The sequence below is a fragment of the Drosophila rhopaloa genome, unplaced genomic scaffold (assembly GCF_018152115.1).
Source record: "Drosophila rhopaloa isolate 14029-0021.01 unplaced genomic scaffold, ASM1815211v1 contig_2, whole genome shotgun sequence".
NCBI lineage: Eukaryota > Metazoa > Arthropoda > Insecta > Diptera > Drosophilidae > Drosophila > Drosophila rhopaloa.
In genome coordinates, this window is record NW_025335083.1 from 13,955,797 (window position 1) to 13,972,885 (window position 17,089).

The window sequence follows — 17,089 nt, forward strand, 5'->3', positions numbered from 1 at the left end:
AACATTTATTGTCTAAAGAGGAGCTAAATATATCTACAATATTTGGCTTACTATACTTTTAACCATTATTTAATCAATTATTTTATCTAGTTAGTCAAAATTTGGAATAACCGAAATTTTGGTTCCTACCACGTCCAAATTATCATAAGCTTATTTAATTTCCAAATGATCAGATAAATATATGGTGTCACCTTGCTAACTGCACTGCACTGTCACTGTTAGAACCAGCTTAGAATACATTTTTAAAACTTTTATTTAAAATGATTTATTGGTTTTTGGATTTTTCTCCTGTCGTTTTTTTTTCTTTGAATATAAAAAGGTATCAAATTTCCCATAATTTACGTCCCATATATTTTGGTAGACCCCTTGCAGAGCAATCATTCTTCGACTCGATCAAAGTGCTATTGAAGCTCCTCCCCCTGCATTGTTGTTATTGGCATTTAAGTTGACATTCCCGCCCACGGATGCGCCTTTCCCCCCATCCAAGCTCCACAAAAGAGCGACTGTACAAGGCGCGTGGCTCTAATGGGCCAACTTGTAAGCCTCCAATGCTGCCCCGAGGGCAGTACTTCCCTCCACTTTCGGAAAACCCCAACCTGGAATGGATCCGAACTGCTCTATATAATTGTCACCATGGGTGTCGCTTGTTTCGTTTTTTTTTTTTTTTTTTTGGTTTTTTGGCAGCTGCAGGCGCTGAGTTGAAATGCCAAAACGTTTAAGCGCAAATTGTGGCAATTAAAAAAGCGAGGCTGAGAGCTCTGCAATTGCTTTTCCGGACAGATGCCAACAGGCTGATAAGCACTTGACATGGCCGGTGATGGTGAAAAAATTTGGAAATTATAAGTGGAGGGAAGTTCGGCAAACAAACGATGTCAAAAGCAATTTATATGCAAATCGAGCCACACAGTGTCAATGCCAACTGAGGCGTTGACGGCGAGTCGAGTCAATTGATGGGTTTTCATTGCATTTATTTGGGCATGAAATATCAAATATGTTTCCTGAACCCCCTTCTGCTTAACCCTTTGCTGACCAAGGACCGCAAATTGGGCAGCACTTTTGAATAATGCATAAAATACGAATTTGTGAAAATGAGTTCAAACTTTACAAGAGCATTTGAATATCAAAGCGTTGTAATTTTACAATCTTTTCCACTTTGTTGTTGTACTACATTACTTTTTTGGCACGCTCAAAATTCATTTAAATTATAATCGAAAATTTGTTATCTTTTGATGCTCCAACTGATAAGAGAGAAAATTCTGAAGGTATTACTAAGGCCGATAGGAAATATAATTTGTTTATGTATTTTTATAAAATTCTATTGGCATATTTTTATTAAGTAATTAACAACAACATTTCTGGTAAAGGGTTTGGTTTTGATAACTATTTAAGTATAAGAAACTCAAAATGTTCAACTTCAATTACAACTCAGTTTTTATTAAATTTTTACCTATTCAATTTGTTTATTAATTCGATTTAATAATTATATTAATATAGATCGATTAGAAGCACGGAAATGTTAATAATTTAAGTCACATCAAAAGGGAGAAAAACATTGCAAATGTTGAGAAAAACAAAACAAGCTCGGCCAGTATTCACTCCAAACCTTTCATAAATTCAATTATATTCCATAAATATCTCCCATTCTTTGGGGATCAGCAATGCGACGTATGCTAATAACCAAACTAAAACATGCGATGGGCTTTCCGCAACCATCGACCCTCAATGCCCTACCCCATTTCGATATTGTTCCACCTCGTGGCCATGAAATTGCTTTCCGCTCCCTCCATCCCACACTTTCCGGCTCGAGACGAGGCCAAAGCCGATTCCTAGAGCCACATCAGGATTCATCTGGCTGCCGCATATTATCCTGGATTGTTATCAACGGCAAGCGACCCATATAACTGCAGGCCCTCGGGGTCTCAGCCAAAAAAGAACAGCAGGCCGGGGGCAAAATGAACTCAAACGAAAAAAAGAGCGCAAAAAGAAAAACAAATTTAAAAACCAGAAAAGAAGCTCACTTTAGCTTGCAGAAGTTTATATACCCTTTATAAGATAACAAAATTGATCTTACTTAAAATTGGCCATTTATTGCTCTTCAAATAATTATTAAATAAATAAGGCGATGTGAAAAACAAGATTATAAATATATTATATATTATATATATATATATTTATTTTTTTATATTTTACAGTAAAATAATTATGTATATTCTTTATTTTTATTTTACAATCTTTGTTAATTTTTACTTTTGCTTATCTGCATTGGTATTCCTATTATGTTAGTTTTGTTTACCTGTGTTTCTTTAAATTTATCATTTACATATCCCTTTTAATGTAACAACCATTTAACCAAAGCTTCATTACCCTTAGAAAGGGTATATATACAAGTTTGACTGAATTCGAAAGAGGGGGAGGATTCAGTTTCTGGGTTTGGGGTGCGCTTTCAGGGCCGGCGCCTGCAGATAGGCACAATAATTGTATCAAAAGCATATTTTCCATTCTGGTAGAACGAATTTTATGCTTTTTCAATAAACATTAACCGATTTCGGTATTTGTTCATACATAACGAAAAAAAACGAGAAGAAGTAATGGCAATGAAAACGTTAACTGGCAAGCAGCCGAAAAGTATGCAATCATTCATGCGTTCATTATTTCATATACTGAGCTACGATGGCATACTGTACAGTGTATATTCATTTTTTTTACACAAATATGCAAACAGAGGATTTTCAAGCAATCAATGAGTTGGAAACATTTTCGTTTAACGTTTTGCCATTGGCTTTATTTGTTAGATCCAGCCACTTTTTACTCCCGATTCTTTTCTTTGGGCACTTTTTAATTCACCATAGAATTGTTGGAATTTATATTGAAAGAAATATTAATGCTTTATTTTTTCCACTTTTGAACTCATATTTGATAAATAATTTTAAATTCCAAGAGTTAGCAAATACACTTTTTAGTTCAAATATTTCTTTATTTCTGCATTTATATTAAAAAAACGAGTATTTTGATTACAATTTTTAAGCCTGACAAACAAAATAATGTTCGGTTTCGCAATTGTCATTATACATTAGGGGGCCGAACATATTAACACAGTGCTTCAAATTGCTTAAGTTGTCGGGTTGGTCGGATCTCCAGTTAATAAAGGGCGCCTTCAATCCAGTAGTCAAACTCGAGAACTCGCCTCTCTTCACCAAGTCGCTGATGTCCAGCCAATATCTACCCAGCGTCTGTTTTTCATAAATGGAATTCATCTCAGCTTGATTTTCGATTACCGCCAATTGTGCTCCCATATCTCGGCAGGCCCTGACAGCAGCGAACCAATTCCGCTTGTGTTGCTTCTCAATGTAGAAGTACCGGTCTCCGATCCTTTCGAAATTTTCCAAAGAAACTGATCGCTTCCTCTCGCCTTCAATTTGATTGGGCGGACTAAGGTGGTCACTAGCCGTTTTCTTTACCATTAAGTCCAATGTAAGCATGCAGACTCCTGCGAGTTGTCCCATATGTTCCTTCGATAGACGGGGAATTTCAGGAACACTGCTATCTGGGATAGCGAATCCATATGCCAATTGGCAAGCAACAGCCAAAATTATTACGATCTGATGCATTTCGAGTGCTCACAACAACTGACGGCGAATGTCTTAAATCAACTGAATCCGAATATGCCAGCAGTCTTTCGAGAGCAATGCCTTTGATAAGCTGGACTTATATTTAAGACTGCAGAGCGGAGAAAGTGAGTCAAATTTAAACGATTGGGTTATCAGTATTTACAGTGAGTCATAATAGTTTCGGTTTTTTTTTTAAATATTTCCAGACATAATTGGCAACGCAGAAAAAGGTCGCTAAAAGTATATTTAACAAATTATTATAATTTTTAAAGAAAGTTAACAGCTAACAGTGTGTTTTTTAAGAAGCTATGTTGGGACTTTCTTATATAAAAAGTTTATTTTTAAATGAATATATAACTAATTTTAAAGTTTTGTTATCACTATAACAACGAGTTTATGACCTTTGGTTTTCTTCTTCATTCTACAAATTAAAAGTGATAATTGGCAACGTATCAAGAGGAAGCTCTCTTTTATTTGTATATTATCAGCATGCTTCCGTTTTCAGTTTTAAAATTGTGAACCTTTCTAGCTACATTTTTCATTGGTATATTGTTTTGATTTCTTGCACATTCCTGGTACTCTCATTAGTGACCAGAAAAAACCCAATCTTCTCTCCTTTCCCAACAAATCGAGCCCCATCTTAAAGACCCAGCGAGCATGAAGGTCACAGCGATTGAAGCGACAACATTAGCATTAACATGATGTTGCTGGCCACTTGTTTGACTCAATTAGATTCATTAGGCGAAAATGGCGCAAGTGTCCAATCTAACTTTGACCATTCGAAGGACTAGCCACACAGGACGAGGGAGCAAGTGGGCCAGGGATAGGTCAGCGGAAATAATAAATGTTTGGGTACATTAAATAAATGATTATTACTTAGGGGGATGGTCGTGAATGGGACGACTTCTTGGAACTGAAACTGATAGGAAATAAAAGCGGGGCAAGAATGTATTTTATTTGCACAGGAAATACCCAGTCAAGCTATCTCGCGGAGCAGTGGGAAATAAAAATTATCAACGTGCGAAAATAAAAGTCAAGCCGATATATGTACGGGGTATGTGCAAAAGTTATGATTGCCCTGGCACCCATAAAAACTGATTATGTCACTTGATTAGATGGTTTTTTTTTTCTCAGACATTCCCTTTGGAATGACAATCGCATAAAGCTGAATATTCCATTTAGTTTATTGTTGCACAAACACATCACTCAAATCGCTGAATTTATGATCTGTCGCAATGTCATAAATGTATCGAATTTTTGTCGGTTATTTCTTGGGGCGTTCGTTGCCCTTCCTCAAATTTCCACCCTCGCATTTCCTGTGGCCCATAATTAAAATAATAATTTTCACGAAAAACTTAAGACCTTGTAATTATAATTGTCAGTTGTGCCAACCCCAGAAGATGCTGGGTCCGCGAAGTTCGGGGTTGCTGCTCATTAAACATAATTTTTGTGTAAACAAAGGCGAGTGTAACTTGAGAACAAAATCGATGTCGGGTTTCATTTGCTGCCCCACTGAAGTGAAGTGGGTGGTGCGGGTGGTTTTCCAAAAAGTCTTCCAGTGTATACTTTTGATCGCCGAAAATGAATTTTTCCCCACACCCTAAAAAAATGTTGTTGTATTTTTTAATTGCACATCTCAGAAAATTACTCTGGAACTGGTAGACTGCATATGTAATTATGATAACTAAAATTTGGTTTACTGGGATAGACAAAAAAAAGTCAATTTAACCAAGTATTTACTTTGTTTAATACGTATTTGAACAAAATTTTGTGTTCTTATCATTTTGACGAGCACTGACCTTTAATAATTCAGATTACATATTAAAACTTACTTATATTTCATTTAATTATTCGAAACCATTAATTAAAAAAAGATGAAACGATAGCAGTTGGTTTATATAAATGATAAAGAAAATCTAAATTCAACATCGTTAGCTCTCTTCTTAACTACCTAACCGTAAATTTTAAAGCCACATATTATGTCAACGCGAAATAAGTTTGAAACCTTCAATTATATACACTCATCAGAGGCCTTATTCTTTTGTGACATCTATGCCAACTTAATTGAAAAGTGGAGGTCAACAACTCAATGCCTCAGAACAAGCAACTCATTTGCATGTCAACTAAAGACAGAAGACCGTCAATAAGTGGATAATGGCAGAAAAGAGCAGGGTTCTGAAAAATATAAAGAAAAAACAATTGGCAAATGAAAGTGCTGGCGGGGATGTGAGCTAAACTGGTTAATTATAGTTAACCCCTGGGCGGAATGATGCGGCAGAATAATTTAACCGCATAGAACTTATGTCGTCATCATGTCAACGGCTGTTCCTCCGAGGGTTGGGGTCACCTGATATGAGGGTTTTTGGGTTCTGGTCCTGTTCAGTTGACCGCAAGAGTTGGAATATGCCATTGCTAAATTGAAAAACCAATTTTATTGACCCTCTGGCATCCAGACTGAAAAGCGAAGAGTATTGGAAATGATTGAAATGAAATTGAAATTTGATTGGAAGGAATTGAAAAAGGCCCCAGACTTAAATCAAATAAACATAACTCGGGGGTTATGTAATAACAAATTTTTAAACATCTCCAAAAATAAAAAAATATGTTAAATATTTGTTCGTAATTTAAGAGAAAAGTTGTATAGTTATTTATAATTTATTGCAACACAAATATAACTCATTCTGCATTAACATAGATATATTAAATATAGTTAGTTATAAAAACTTTTAAACGTAAACAAATTTCAATGCAACTTTTTATTTTTATTTTAGAATTTTATTTTTCAAACTGTTCTCAGTTATTTATAAATGATAACAAGGGGGTTGTCATTTTATCTAAAATAATTAAGACAATGGGCTCCAAAATTATTGTTTTGACCAGGCATAATTATAAAGTAAGCTTTTACGAAATACCGAAGACTTTGGGCTGCAATTAAATATACATAAAATGTCAGCGACTTGGCCAAATAATTTCAATAACCAAAATTGGCTGCAAAACAGTTTGTGGGTAGATCGTTATATGGGGAGTGATGCTTGCGGTCGTTTTAAACAAACCGCAGGTGTTGCATACATTTGCCAGCTTTGCATTAATTATGATGTGTGTCTCGGGAAAAAGGGTGGGAAAGGGAAAAGCGAAAGGGGGGCGGTTAGTGTCCAGGGGGCGTGGCGGCAAAACTATTTGCCGCACTTGCGACCAAAAGCTAGGAGCTCGTACGTAAAATTGTACCATACTTATGGGCTAAAGTAATTTTATTGCCATGCACAGGAAGCTGCATAGACGCCGTCGTCCTGCAAGAGGTCCTGCGGAGAAGGAGGCAAAGTACGGATCCCCGTAGAGCTCCTGGCACATCGTGTGACCCGTAAACTTTGCAGTTTCTTTGTTTGGACTTGGCCCAACGTGCCGGCCCCAAGTTTGTTGCCGCTCTTATTATTTTAGTTGGGTAGTTCTCGCTAGTTTCTCCCGTTTGCTGCTGCACAAGCAAAAACTATGTTATTTTACATGATTTAAATTCTATGAGTAAATATAGCATTTGCTTCATGATTAAATTCAAAAATTATTTTAAGACGCAGCCTTGCATTTAGATATATTTTAAGTTAAACCATTAACCTCTCATGTTTTTTATAAAATATTTGAAATATGTGTTTCGCTTATTTTAGCCGAGTAAATACAACAGCTTTATGAATAAAAGACTAAACTTATATTTTAGGATCAATACCTAATATCGTTGTAAAAGGTTTTTTTTATAAAGCTTCATATTACTAAATATTTAAGTCCTCATTGTTTTCTCTGTAGTGTTTTTTCCAACTACCGTGGAGAGTGGATGATGTTGAGATCCTGCGTCTTGGGTATGCGTCCGCACATAAAATGTTATTGCGAAAAACTATTAAATTTCTCTAGAGATGAAAATATGATCAGAAATTTAAATCGATTTATTAAAAGCCGTCGCAGTTGTTCGTTCAAGTGATTGGAGTTGGTTCGTTACTTGGCCAAAAGGGAAAGAGGACTTTCAACGACGAAAAGGAACATGTGTTGCCGTACAAAAGTTTTGTGGCCGACCACCGAAAAGGTTTCCAATGTGAGACGATTCCTGATTGATGGGAGTGGAGTTAATACAGTGGGGTGTTTTCAGAAGTTCTTCTTAACTAAAAGTTTTATAAAAATCTAAATGGGTACTGAGTCTTAACACACATATTGGGAAAAACGAAATATATGTAAATTAAACAATTTGTCGGGGAGTGTAAAAATAAAATGTATTTGGTAGCTAAGAGTAAGCCTATCCAATTAGCCCACTGTGCCGAATGACTTTCCTTAACCCATAGACTTCCTCATTGGCAGTCATATTTCGGTCAAAACTGGGGAAAACAAAATTTACTATGTACACTTAATGTCTAGACAAAGCTTCCCAATTACCTTATCCGATTACACGAAGATTTGCCCCACGAAGTGTTGGACGTTGACTACGAACCCCCCGAACCGAAAGTGTAAACCCGATCCCAAAACCCAGGCCCAAAAGCATTGCTGTTTGGAAACCCTTGACCCGGCATGCCAGGAACTCTTCGAGGGAAATCTTCATATTACTGTTGTACCTTTTTTTAGGATTTCTCCCACCCATCTGGAAAGGAAAATGTTGAAATAATTTGGGCAAAAGAAACGTTCTCACACCTTTCGCAGGGGAACGGACTAAAAAGCACTTAAGTGCCTTGGCCAGGACTCGGGTTTTTAATTGAAGTGCAGTCCAGAGTCCTTGTGTGTGTGTGTGTCGTTTTTCAAGCAGGTGTAAAGTTAAATCATAAAATGAAATTAAAATAAACCAAAGCCAAACGTAATGAAGTACGGAAACACTCCACAAAAAAGGAAAGAAAAGGATTAAGCGTGGGCTAACTCGACATCCCAAAGGGTTTCCGGTTGCTTCCCCTGGTGCCCATAATTAGCTGCAAGTTGGCTAACAAATTTTCCGAGAAATTTTTCTACAATTTTTTTCGACTACATTTTTTTACGAAAGTAACATTTTGTTATTGAAATATTAATGAATCCATGCCTAGAACATTGACACAAGGACTCGATGGGGCAGGACAGAGGCGTGTATTGTAAAATCTTATTTTAGCACAAAGATGTTTGGACGCGTAAAATAATTCATGAATTATATGATTATTGAATTAAACCTACCTTGCAAAAAGATAAAGTAAATAAAAGTATTAATACTTCGCATGTTAATATTTTAAGGAGCTTATAGTATAAACACCATTATTTTAATTATTTATCAATAGTTCCAAGCGTATTAAACTGTCCTGAATCAAAACTCAACCCCTTTTTCAACACATAACGCTTTATAATGCATACGCCACTGCCGACAGTCTGTGCAAACGTTTTGTCATATTACAATATAATTTATTAAAATTCTTATTTGCAGCGCAAAGGACAGCAGGAGAAGGATAGCAAGAGTTGGCCAGAAAGAGACAGCTGAAGAGGACTTGGCTATAAAAACAAAAGCGCCTCGTTAGTGTTGAATTTTTAATAAAAAGCCGCACATGATACCGAGTCAAAAAGCAAATTACAATATTCCTTCTATAATTTGTTATAATGAGGCACATTTCTCGCTATCTCATCCTTCTTTGCATTTTGATATTTTATGTGTGTGTGTAATTGCCTTTCGGTGGGCATTAAATAGATAATAACCCGGCAAGCCTCGGTTTTTGGAGCTGTCCCTTTCACATTTGCATATAGAAAACGCAATCAAAACGCCAGAAAGTCAACAAAACCGCTAAGTAAACTCAAACAGAATGGTCAGTGGAAAGTTGGGAGGAGGGGGCATGGGGGTAGGGGAAAACCCACCTGAAAATCCGAACATTTCATTTCGATGGCGACGCATTTGTTTGAACTCCAGCCAAATGCACACGCCCCCTTACAGAAACACATACGTGCACCCGTATATACACGACATCCGCCGACATTCAGTTCCGGTATTCGGTGTTTGTTTTTGCGGTTACGCCTCCGGAATCGACTGCCGGAATTGGGTGGGTCAGCGCCTATAAATGCTGGGGTCAGCAGATTGCGCATACGACTGATGGGCACATATAAACATTCGTTAATTTTTCAGGGGTATCTCTTCCAAACATAAAAACATTAAAATCAAATTTTCAAATTCCCCATGATTAAATATTTCTAATTATATGTTTTCCCCAGAATTTGATTCTTGATTTGCTGATAAGTAAATCGAAAATACTGTTGTTATCAAATTCCGAAAAATTTCCCATTGGGGAATTAAAAAAAAAAACTAAACGAAACTGGAAACATATCAAGATGTAATTCCACACAAATAACAGAAAAGTGAAGTTAAATATTAAAGCAAAATTATAAACAAGCGAAATTAAAAACTTGTTAGCAAGCAGACAAGAAGTATAAAATCAATGGGCGCATCAATGCAGCAAACACAAAGTAAAAATTAAATTAAATAAAACACAAGAAAGACAAAAAAAAAACTCATTAATAACTTGAATTTTAATAAATAAACAGTTCATAATTAGACTATACAAAATCATGGATTGGGGACTTTTGTGAATGAACTCCCAATTGCCTGGAAGCTAGACAAACTCACGCTTCAAAAAAGCTCTCCCGCTAACAAATTCCACAACAAAATCTAACATACGTAACCCAAAGCGGAAAAAACTAAATGAAACTGCAAACATATCAAGATGGAATTACAAGCAAATCCAAAAAAACAACAAAATAAATGACCCATAAAAGTCAAGTTAAATATTAAAGCGAAATTATGAGCAATCAGAGAACTTTTAAGCAGACACAATATAAACAAGAAAGGAAAGCTAACTTCGGGCGGAGCCGAAGTTGATATACCCTTGCAGAATACTCTGTAAATTATATTCTCCAAAATTATTCATATGATGCATTCTTAATACTCATAAAAAATCCGAACTTCCTAACTTTAACAACAACAAAGTTATGGCATTTCCAATCGTTCAGTTATATGGCAGCTATAGGATATAGTCGGCCGATCCTTATGAAATTTGATAGGTCGGATTGATTGGCCAAAAATAAAATCCATAGAAAATCCCAACTTCCTAACTTTACAAACACCAAAGTTATGGCATTTCCGATCAATCAGTTATATGGCAGCTATAGGATATAGTCGGCCGATCCTTATGAAATTTGGTAGGTCGGATTGATTGGCCAAAAATAAAATCCATAGAAAATCCCAACTTCCTAACTTAACAAACACCAAAGTTATGGCATTTCCGATCATTCAGTTATATGGCAGCTATAGGATATAGTCGGCCGATCCTTATGAAATTTGGTGGGTCGGATTGATTGGCCAAATATAAAACCCATAGAAAATCCCAACTTTCTAACTTTACAAACACCAAAGTTATGGCATTTCCGATCAATCAGTTATATGGCAGCTATAGGATATAGTCGGCCGATCCTTATGAAATTTGGTAGGTTGGATTGATTGGCCAAATATAAAACCCATAGAAAATCCCAACTTCCTAACTTTACAAACACGAAAGTTATGGCATTTCCGATCAATCAGTTATATGGCAGCTATAGGATATAGTCGGCCGATCCCGGCCGTTCCGACTTATATACTGCGTGCAAAGGAAAGAAGGGTGTGTGCAAAGTTTCAATCCGATAGCTTTAAAACTGAGAGACTAGTTTGCGTAGAAACAGACAGACGGACAGACGGACAGACAGACGGACAGACGGACAGACGGACATGGCTATATCAACTCAGGAGGTGATCCTGATCAAGAATATATATACTTTATAGGGTCGGAGATGTCTCCTTCACTGCGTTGCACACTTTTGACCAAAATTATAATACCCTCTGCAAGGGTATAAAAACCAGTGACCACATAAAAGTGAAGTTAAATATTAAAGCGAAATTATAAACAAGCGAAATTAAAAATTTTTTCGCAAGCAGACACGAAGTATAAAATCAATAAGCGCATCAATGCAGCAAACACAAATTACAAATAAAATAAAACACAAGAAAGACACAACAAAAAAAAACAAAAACTCTTTAGCTAGTACCGTAACTTGAATTTTAATAAATAAACAGTTCATAATTAGACCATTTAAAATAATGTACTGACAAATAACTTACTGTCTCGATTGATAATTAAAAATCATTAGTGTTTTGTGCCAAAATGCTAATCCTGCCTTTACAGCTAATTCGAGTCAGAAGAATTTTTCCTATTGTTTTTTCCAATCCAAAGCACAACAATTTCCGCCGAAATCTTTCAAGCTCGAAGAAAATTAGCCCCAACAAATGATGCAGGAAGGAAAAACCGAAATGCCAGGAACAGGCAATTAAAGAGCAACCAATAGAGCAACCCCCACCCAAATCCCAAAATCCCCCGACTTTCGGGACGGGCAGCCAAGCAAACGGAAAATTCATTACAAACAAATTAACAAATAAATCAAATTTCAATACGAAAATTTGTTTGCGAAAACAATTTTGAGACGGGTTGGTAAGTTCATGGGATAAAACTGGGGGGATATATACAAATCGCATGCCACGCCCTAACGCGGAAACCCAGAAAAGAGGGCGGGAATGGGGAAAATGTAGAATCCATTTGACTGACAGGCGGCAAATCGTCTGAAGCCCAGCCAGCGCACTTGAGAAATCATTTATCTAAATTAATTCCTGTCGTTTACATTTGCCAGAAACAAAGAGGGGGTGATTTCAGGATGGGCCGGAGATTTTCTGTGGGGTAAGTTGGTTTTAAATGCGAACGAAAACAAAAATCAAAGATTAAGACAAACATTTACTACTTTGCGGATTGGGGGATTCTGTGGATGAACTGCCAATTGCCTGGAAGCTAGACAAGCTCACGCCTCAAAAATGCTCTCCCACTGATAAATGACATGAATGCGCATTTCCGTCAACATCGCGTTAATAACTCATTTTGAAATTCCACAACAAAATCTAACATACGTAACCCAAAGCGGAAAAAAACCGTAGAAACAATTAAAATTGTTCTTAGTCTGAAATGGCTACATTTTCAACCCTTTCAACGGATCCTAAACTGGGGTTACCCCCGTATTTTAAACGCAACGGGCGGTTTTCGTCTGAGGAAAAGTTTTGATACACCAAAATCGCGAGGGAAACGCGCGGTTTTTGACGTTAAGCTTTCGGAAAGATGAAAAGTTCTACGGAGAAAGAGAGTTAACCCCTTACAACTATATTTAGTACTCGAATGAGAGGTAGAGTGAGAGAGAGTTACAACTGCTGTTGGAATAATTGGATCTGTCAAAAGCAGCAATTATAAGACCTAAGCCTCTCTATAAATGATAAATCAAATGGAATATTTGATTACATATTTCATTTATAAGCCAGTTTAAGTGTTATTATTTAAATGCCTGACAATAGTGTTGAATCACGTTATAGGGTGAATAAAGTTGAATAACATGGAAATAATATAGCTATGTATGTTCACTACGTTCTATAATTTATACGAATTATTTATTACAATATAAAACAAATAATTCAAATGATATGTATAAACAAAATGTATATATAACAAATTCTAGGATATTAAAATTATGTTGAAACATTTCATGGATTTTACAAATCTAAGTGTAATAACATTTCATACGTTTTAATGTTAGCTTTTTATTACTGTATATATGTATTATACATATGTGTGACAACTTCTAGGAACTTTGTATACCTATTAAATATTAAGTTAAGTACATTATTTGGCATTAATAGACTCTGAAAAATTCAATTATCTCTGATTCCTTACTAGGCTAACCAAAACGACTAATTAATTCCCCTTAACATGTTTTGATGTGGCGATTCCAAGAACACCTTATTTACAAATTCTGGAGTCTTGCGAGCATAGGCTACAACCAGTTTATAGGGAGATAAAAACTTTTGATCCTCATTCTTTTCGCCTTGCTGCAAATTCATGGATATCACAATGTCTACGAAATCGTCCAGGAATTCTTCGTGCAATGTGGAAGGCATGCGCTCCAGAAAAGGACAAATGGCTTTCACATTATCTTTAAATCAAAAATATTAAAATTTATTTGACGGCTATGAAATGTTAATATATTTTTTCTCACCTTTTAGAGTCCTGACACCTTCGTAGACAAATACTTCATTCCGGATTTCCACATTGTGTTGTATGAAACCCACATCGTTCAGCAACTTGCTGAATTCCTCGCCGGGATTTACACTATAGTGTAACGGCGATATAAATTGCTCCACATCCTGCATATAAGCCGACCACTTTTCGTTTAATTTAAGAATCTTGTAGACTTCGTAGACTGGATTTGAGGCCAAGAAGGCCAGAAGACAGTCACCTCCTTCGGGTTTGAGAAGATTGTATATATTGCCGAGGGCTCCCTTCAGGTTTTGCACCCAGTGCAGGCAGTAGAACGAGGTGACATGGTCGAATCTGCCACTCAGCTCCTCTGGCAGCCTCTCGCAGCCTATGTCCAGAACTTGGAACCTGGTGCGTTCCTCCCCCTGATAATGCTTGCTGGCATAGCCCACCATCTGGCTGGAGATGTCGGTGCCCACTAGTTGGCCTCGTATCGGGAGCAGGGGCTTTACGAAATCCATGAGCACATTTCCGGATCCTGTACCCACATCCAAGAGGGCATCCTCACCATCGGATCGCCACTGCAAAGTGGATGCAAACTCGTCCAGAATCAATTTGGCATCGTGCCGTTGCACCTGGTTGGCGTGCTGATATAGAGAGGCCTGGTTCATGTCGACAACTGATTGACGATTGGGGCCAATCTCCAGCTTTATATAGGGCTCGGTCGTGATGTCATCAGTCGCAGATTCTAATTTTTTCTCTCTCATAAAATATCTCTCTCCAGTTTATGACGTCGAGCTAATTACGTACCGAGTATTATTTATTTTTAAAGCTTTGTTTCGTGAAGGGGAAAGCGATAAAAAATGAGAGAGCTGTTAACAGCTAGGGTATACACTGGTTCACAAAATTTTTTAACGAAAAATGTGGTATCACATTGAAATATATTTTTTTCAAACTAAGATACTACAGATTTTAAATTGTAAATTTGTTGAATATTAAGGCTTTAAAAATTAAATACTTATTAAAATTTGAATTAAATTTGTATAAATTTCCAAATATTCAGAGTTGTCCAAAAAATCTGTTTCAACCAAATTAAACCAAAAGTCAAATAAAAAGATATCAAAATAAAGTTCAGAGAATAAATTATGATAAAATAAATAAAATGTAATTAATTTTTTTAAAAATTTGTACTGAATTTAAACAAAATGAAAATGTAACATATACACCTAAATTACATTTTTATTTAATTATAAAAATCTATTCAATAATAATAAATTACTTATTTAATTTCATACATACAGTTTTAAGTTAACCAACGCTCCAATAAAAAAATGCCAACAAACCTCGTGCTCATTTTTATCTTCGGAAATCGGGCATGGAAAGCTCAAGTTCTAGGTCAATAGAGCTTAGCTAATGCTTCCTTCATAGAATTATTATGACTTGAAGTACGTAACCAGGCATAGACATGCAAATTGTAAGTGAACTTGAGCACACCCCTGGAAGTAAATTCCACACGAAATTTACATAATTTTCATGACCAGTGTACCAGCCTCCAATTGTACAATGGAGATAAGGCAGAACAAATGAATGAGAATGCCCGAAAAATACTTATAATTTTCGGATAGCCCGAAAGTGCAGAAGTATAATATTTTTGAGGTACATTCAACTCAAAAAAAGAAACATTTCCAAAACTAAAGTTAGTTCAACGACCTACCCTAAGAAAGATTTGAAAATAGTGCCAGAGAAATGACTCTATTTTTGGATATCCTATCAATAATGATATTTCCAACTAGAAATAGACATAGACATTTACTCCGTTTGTGTGGGAGACACCCTTCTCCCCCATATAACGGTAAATATAAATTCATTAAAAACATTCCATTTAGCTGCAAATTACATTTGTGTAATTGCTGCCAGGCCCAGAAAGCGAAGCTCATGATATTTCAAATATTTCACATATGAGCAGAACGGCCGTTTGATGTCCCTGGGATATGAATACATATATTCGACTCCACCTCACGTTCACATTCTGCATTCTCCAACACTCGGCACATCACATCCATATAAATTCATTTGCCAAAAGTGACATCAAAAGCCGTCGCCCGGTTTCTGTTTCTGGCTTAATGTGTGTGGGCGTTACGGCTGGTTAATTGCATTTGTCGCAGACTCTTTTTGGGAATATAGCAAAAGGCAAAAGGGGTTATTCGGCTTGCAATTACCGAGAGCTGTCGATTGGCTCGAGCTGTCACAGAGCCACGGAAATCAATTAAATCGGACGAACCAAACCGAAACGAACGGAGCCGAGGTTTCGGATTTTGTTGGGAGTAGGTTGAGTTTCTTGGCTAAGGGTATTTTAATGCATTTATTGGGCATAATCCAATTATTTTTGATGAGAAGGGAGCAAGAAGTAAAGTTAGAAAGGTATTAACCATATATAAAACGTATTGGTTTGTCAAACGACAATTTATTGTGACATTATCGAATAGTATAGCTCAAAACTGGCAAAAAAACAATATTATTTTTTATTCAATTCTAATCGTTATCAACTTTTGTTTTTTGGGCAAAACCAGCACATTAGAGCACTGTTGCGACGACACTTCTCCCAGAGATTGCGAAATTTAGAACAATGCTTTTTTAATGGCAATTATTTCTTGGGAAAAAATCCCTTATCAAGCAATAAATAAATATTTTAATATTTCGCGTTAAAGGCACGAAATTTCTAATAAAACATATTTTTTCAGAGTAAATTTGTATTATGCAAATCAAATCAAATGTGTAAAATATGAGGAAAAAACTTACTTCTTTGGTAACTACCTTAGGCACTTTACAAAACTTAGCTACGTTCGTATTTTACTAACATCGTACTATAGTAATCTTAAGCCAATTAAGTCAGCTCACGCCAACTTTATCAACCCCCTTTGAGAATAAACAACAGAAGGAATAAAGAACCAAAAAGGTAAAGTAAACAGCATCTTATAGTTTTTTATGTGATTTCTAATGGATTCACGAACACTTTTAAGCCAACCCATCACCCACTGAACATCCCTTAACCTCCAACTCCACCACCTTTGCACTCCTTCCCAGAAAATCATTCGCACACACTTGAAAACTATTTAAAGTTTATCTAACTGAACAGAAGACCGTAGAAGTCGGTTCTGGTTATTTGTACATGTGGTATGGGGGTTGGCAGTAGGAACAAGAACGACTTTTGCATATGTTGAAATATCAAAATAACAAACAAAGCTAGAAAATCTTATCGAGAGGAAAGGGTTAAGAGTGAGATGCGGTTCTTCACGGGTGGGGAAATGAGTTTTTAATGTCCCAAAGGGGAATACTTTGAGAGCTCTAGATAGCCACACATGCACACAAACAAATATTAATATTATTTGATTTAATTTAATTATGCAATTTTTA

At 36.2% G+C, this 17,089-nt stretch overlaps 1 protein-coding gene across 1 annotated transcript; it reads right to left on the reverse strand.

Annotated features, from left to right (window-relative positions):
• Positions 1-13,084: 13,084 nt before the first annotated feature.
• LOC108046018 (juvenile hormone acid O-methyltransferase) lies at positions 13,085-14,346 on the reverse strand. Its single transcript, XM_017125570.2, has 2 exons — positions 13,695-14,346; positions 13,085-13,631 (listed from the first exon to the last, which is right to left on the reverse strand). The coding sequence occupies exons 1-2, from the start codon at positions 14,344-14,346 to the stop codon at positions 13,390-13,392; spliced, it is 894 nt and encodes a 297-aa protein (XP_016981059.1). The 3' UTR covers positions 13,085-13,389.
• Between the last annotated feature and the right edge of the window lie 2,743 nt (positions 14,347-17,089).